This window comes from Tiliqua scincoides, chromosome 5 (assembly GCF_035046505.1).
Source record: "Tiliqua scincoides isolate rTilSci1 chromosome 5, rTilSci1.hap2, whole genome shotgun sequence".
In the NCBI taxonomy this organism is placed as follows: domain Eukaryota; kingdom Metazoa; phylum Chordata; class Lepidosauria; order Squamata; family Scincidae; genus Tiliqua; species Tiliqua scincoides.
In genome coordinates, this window is record NC_089825.1 from 93,207,787 (window position 1) to 93,213,492 (window position 5,706).

The 5,706-nt window shown below is 48.4% G+C and overlaps 1 protein-coding gene across 1 annotated transcript; it reads left to right on the forward strand.

Annotated features, from left to right (window-relative positions):
* The first annotated feature begins 694 nt into the window (after positions 1-694).
* Positions 695-2,638, forward strand: LRRC4B (leucine rich repeat containing 4B). Its single transcript, XM_066630946.1, has one exon. The coding sequence runs from the start codon at positions 695-697 to the stop codon at positions 2,636-2,638; it is 1,944 nt and encodes a 647-aa protein (XP_066487043.1).
* Positions 2,639-5,706: the final 3,068 nt, after the last annotated feature.

Consider the following 5,706-nt stretch of genomic DNA (forward strand, 5'->3'; position numbering starts at 1 on the left):
GGAGGTTCTGTCTAACTAGCATGCTTAACAGTCAGAGAAAAGCCTATTGACCTTGAATGTTCTAGTCTGGCGATTTTCAACCTTTTTTATTTCACAGCACAATGACAAGGTGCTAAAATTGTCAAGGCACACCATCATATTTTTTTTTTTAACAAGGCACAGCACACTGCTGATGGGGAGGGGGTTCACATCTCTCAATGGCCCTACTAATAAAATACCCTCCCCCAAACTCCCGTGGCACACCTGAAGACCATTCATGGCACACCAATGTGCTAGGAAACATTGGTTGGAAATCACTGTTCTAGTTCTTTTGGAAAAAGTCATGAAAATAGGCTTAGTGAAAGTGGGCCATCACTGCTTCTTGTGGTTGAGAACTAACACAGGTTCATGAAGTGTTGTGTGAAGAATTACTTTCCTTCATCTGGCCCTGAACCCACTGCACATTCGTTTCCTTAAGTGACCGAAGTGTTTCCTGCTTCTGAGATTTATAGAGATCTGCAATTCTATCCTTGTAGACTCAGAAGTAAATTCTGTTGAGTTCAATGAGACCTACTTCTAGGTAACTGTATCAAATTGCAGCCCTAGTTTCAGATTCTGTCTCATTTCTCTTTCTCTCTCTCTCCTTGTTTCTTGTTCCCAGTTGCTAAAGACCTGAGCACCCACCTTGCTGGCCACTGAAGCATGAACATTGGACATGGCCACCCGCCGCTGCACTCGGAAGCCTTTGCTGGCACCCACCGTCTCTAGAATGGTCTGGAAGTACCTTGTCCTCTTCTTCCTGTGGGTGCCGTCCCTCGTTTTGGGCGGGGCCTCCCCCACCTCCTGCCCGGCGGCTTGTTCCTGCAGTAACCAAGCCAGCCGGGTCATCTGTACGCGCCGGGAGCTGGTGGAGGTGCCCGAGAGCATTTCGATCAACACACGGTACCTCAACCTGCAGGAGAACAACATCCAGGTCATAAAGACGGACACTTTCAAGCACCTTCGTCATCTGGAGATTTTGCAGCTCAGCAAGAACCTCATCCGTAAGATTGAGGTTGGAGCCTTCAATGGCTTGCCCAACCTCAACACATTGGAGCTCTTTGACAACCGGCTGACCACCGTCCCCACACAGGCCTTCGAGTACCTCTCCAAGTTGCGAGAGCTGTGGCTGAGAAACAACCCCATAGAAAGCATCACGTCTTATGCCTTCAACCGAGTCCCTTCCTTGCGCCGACTGGATCTTGGAGAGCTCAAGAAGCTGGAGTACATCTCAGAGGCAGCTTTTGAAGGCTTGGTCAACCTGCGCTACCTGAACCTGGGCATGTGTAACCTCAAGGACATCCCTAACTTGACGGCCTTAGTGCGGCTGGAGGAACTGGAGCTGTCTGGGAATCGCCTGGATATGATCCGGCCAGGCTCCTTCCAAGGGCTCACCAGCCTGCGCAAATTGTGGTTGATGCACGCCCAGGTGGCCACCATTGAACGCAATGCCTTTGATGACCTCAAGTCCTTGGAGGAGCTCAACCTCTCCCATAATAACTTGATGTCCTTGCCACATGATCTCTTCACCCCCTTGCACCGCCTGGAGCGTGTCCACCTCAATCACAACCCTTGGCACTGCAATTGCGACGTCTTGTGGCTCAGCTGGTGGCTCAAAGAGACAGTGCCAAACAACACCACCTGCTGCGCCCGCTGCCATGCCCCACCAAACCTCAAAGGGCGATACATTGGAGAGCTGGATCAAAGCCATTTCACCTGCTATGCCCCAGTTATAGTGGAACCTCCCACCGACCTTAATGTGACTGAGGGGATGGCAGCTGAGCTGAAATGCCGGACTGGGACTTCCATGACTTCAGTCAACTGGCTGACGCCCAACGGGACACTCATGACGCATGGCTCCTACCGGGTGCGCATCTCTGTCCTCCATGATGGCACACTCAACTTCACCAATGTGACTGTTCAGGACACAGGGCAGTATACCTGCATGGTGACAAATTCAGCGGGCAACACCACTGCTTCGGCCACACTCAACGTCTCGGCTGTGGATCCAGCCACCACGGGTTACACCTACTTCACGACCGTAACAGTGGAGACCATGGACCCAAGTCAAGATGAATCTGTGACCGCTAAAAAGGAGGTTGGGCCCACACCGTCACAGGGGTGGGGCATGACTTATTCCACCACTTCACTGACCCCCCGCAGCACCCGTAGCACTGAAAAGCCGTTCACCATACCCATCACCGACGTCACGGAGAACGGCATGAAGGACCTAGATGATGTCATGAAAACCACCAAGATCATCATTGGCTGCTTTGTAGCCATCACTTTCATGGCTGCCGTCATGCTCATTGTCTTCTATAAGCTCCGCAAACAGCACCAGCTTCACAAGCACCACGGGCCCACCCGCACCATCGAGATCATCAATGTGGAAGATGAGCTGCCTGCCACGGCTGGGGCCCCTGGTGACAGCCACCTGGCGCTCCCTGCCATCGAGCACGACCACCTCAACCACTATGCTGCTTTCAAGGCCCACTACAACAACAACAGCGGCGGCGGACCCCTCACCTGCGGCTCCAAGAACCCCATGCTCAATTCTATCCATGAACCTCTCTTGTTCAAGAGCAGCTCGAAAGAGAATGTGCAAGAGACACAGATATGACGGCCAGCAGACCCAGGCGACGGGGAATATTTGCCTAGTGGGAGGGTGGCAGTGGATTTGTACCAGTGGTGGGGGGAATGTTGAGGAACAGCTCCTCCCCCTCCCCACACACAGAAACAGATCTTTCCACCTCTGTGGCAGATCTTGGATGCCAGGCCCGCAGTGGACACCTTAGGTTCTCACCAGTTTAGCCTTTTGCGTTCTCTTCTTCTTCTGTTGCAGAACAAGGTACTACTCTCGCCCTCCGCCTGACCTTTTTTCTTTCGTTTTTCCTTTTTCTTTCCTTTTTTTTTCTTTTCTACCGTTCTCCCTTTACATTGGAGACTTTTTTTTATCCAGATGGGGCTGTTTCTGTATCCAACTACCTGCTGTATTACTTTAAAAAAAAAAAAACGAAAAGAAAAGAAAAAAACAAAACGACAGAAATAAGGAAGGAGTACTCCGGTTTGTTTTCCTTTTGACGTCATGGGAATAAACTTTGAAGAAGAAAAAAGAAACCCACGCGGAACAGGAGAGGAGAAAAAAAAAATCTTATTTTGAGCCGAATTTCCGTCAAAATTCTATTTTCATCCAAACGGGATATACAAAATAAATAAATTAAATAAGGAGACGGAAGGCCGTGGTGGTGCCAGGGTTTCCCCCCCCTTTGGAGCACGTGGGGATGCCAGGCGCATAGGGTTTGGGGGATTTTTTATGACTAGTATTATGACTGTGGGATGGCAGGCATGGCCAGTGCGCCCCCCCCCCCAGAGACACAAGGGTGTGGAGGTATTTTTTAATTTGTAATAATCTGGGGGTGGGAATGCGGGGTTTGGCGGGGACTGCACTTCCGGCCGCAAAAAGGCCTGTTGATTCCCTTGGCATTTCGGGGTCTGGTCTGAGTTTCCTATTTTAATAAAATCCATAAAGATGTTTCCAACCCTCCCTAGGGTGGTTCTTTGGGGGGTGGGGGGCACATGTGAGCTGCCTGGACAGGAAGGCTGTGGATTCTACACAAGGCGCTTTGAGATGAGCACTGTCTTTGTGATCAGGTGGAGCAGGCATGCATTATTCCCCAAACACATCTACACCCACTGCTGCATCATGCACACTACTACAAGGTCAGGCCAAGAGTCTGAGAGTTGGCATCTAAAGCCGTTGCATGGCAGGGAGCGGGAGACGACCTCTGGAGCTGAATCTGCTTGTCTGCATTCGAATCCTGAGAACTGAACGTTCATTCTTTGAAACCCAGCATGCCTTAGCCCTCGTGGTTTCCAGAAAGAAAAAAAAGAGGAAACTGAAAATATGTGAGATGTTTCAGGGAAGGACGGAGTTTCTTGGTGTGACTTGTCCTTCTTGAGCAGTAGGTAACCTTGCAGAAATGCTTTCTCCTTGTTTCAGACTAACAGCAACTGTTACCCTACACATGCCCAGTCTTATCTGACCTTGGAAGCTAAGCAGGGTCAGGCCTGGTTAGTACTTGGATGGGAGACCCCCTGGGAATACTGGGTGCTGTAGGCTTATACCATAGTCTTTTGAGACTGAAGGTTGTCAACCATCCTCCAGTTCCCTGAGCAACAAGAAGGTCAGGCTAGCCTTTTTTTTTTTTGGAGGAGGAGGAGGAGGAGGAGGAGAGAAAGCAAGGGGGACTTGTCGTAAATAAGCTTATTTACGAATATATCGGTTGAGAAGGTATTATGGGAACACAGAAGCCAGCATACAGGAACGACCAAATTCAATTCACTATCAGTCCCGTTCTCCCAAGTTCAAAAACTTTCTACCATCCACATCAAAACTGCCTCTGTTCAGCACCTTATCCGCAGGTCTGGCATCCACAGATTCCATTAGCTGTGGATGCTGGGCTCCCCTTTTAAAAACATCTGGGTAGGCTTTGGTTGGAAATTCCGGTGTTGTTTATTATGATCATTATTATATTTTGGAGTTAGCATTATACCATATTAATACATAAGATGCAAAGATAACTGCAAAACAGCCCAGAGAAAAATATTCCAAACCAATGAAATCAAATTACAAAAAAACAAGCAAAAACAAATTCCCATGCACAATTAATGAAATCCATTTATCAGCTCTCCTCAGATATCAAAAATCCATTTCTTCAGCATATCAAGTCCATTAGTTTTTCCATTTCAACAAATTCTAATATTTGCAACGGCTATTAATTTGCAGAGGGTTATCCTGAGGTCTTCCAGTGTATAGCAAGAACAAGTTCATGTGTGTACTCACTCTCATTGGATCCACTCTCTGAGGTCTCTGCTCGCCTACAACTGATCCAGTGAGCTCTCTGAATACTATAGGGCAGTGTTTCTTAAACTGTGAGTCCAGGATCCACTAGGTGGGTCGCGAGCCAATTTCAGGTGGGTCGCAAACCAATTTCAGGTGGGTTCTCGTTCATTTTAATATATTAGACTTAATGCTACCTTGGGTATATGACTGCATTTGGGGAAATGTTACAGACCTGTACTTTTAACAAGCTACTATGTATATTCCTTTAACAATGATAGTCAGTAGGACTTACTCCTGGGTAAGTGTGGGTAGGATAGCAGCCTAAGATTGTTAAAACTCTTCCTGCTGGATGATGTCACTTCTGGTCATGACATCACTTCCGGTGGGTCCTGACAGATTCTCGTTCTAAAAAGTGGATCCCGGTGCTAAATGTGTGAGAACCACTGGTATAGAGTGTCTTTGCTGGGGAAAATCACCACTACGGTCACCCGCATGTCTGGTGGATGTCAGCCGAAGCACCCCAGTTGTAAATTGTATGGCTGAAGTCCCTCCTGTTGCCTCTCAGCACTGAATTTCAGATTATAACGCACACCCATGTTGACCCATAGAATTGTTTGAGATGGGCTGCCCACCTGGGAACTTGATGTGCCTTGAAGTCAATGTGCATCTGATAGCACATCTTGGTGATTGGGATCTGTGTGGACCAGCATAGAGGAAGGTGGATATAAAGGGACAGTTTTGTACATCCCAAGCTGGAAATATTCTCCCCCCCGCCACCCTGCCCCAGTCACAATTGCATCCACACCCTTGTGCTCAGCTCAGTTCCTAGGAATAGCACTAAAGCA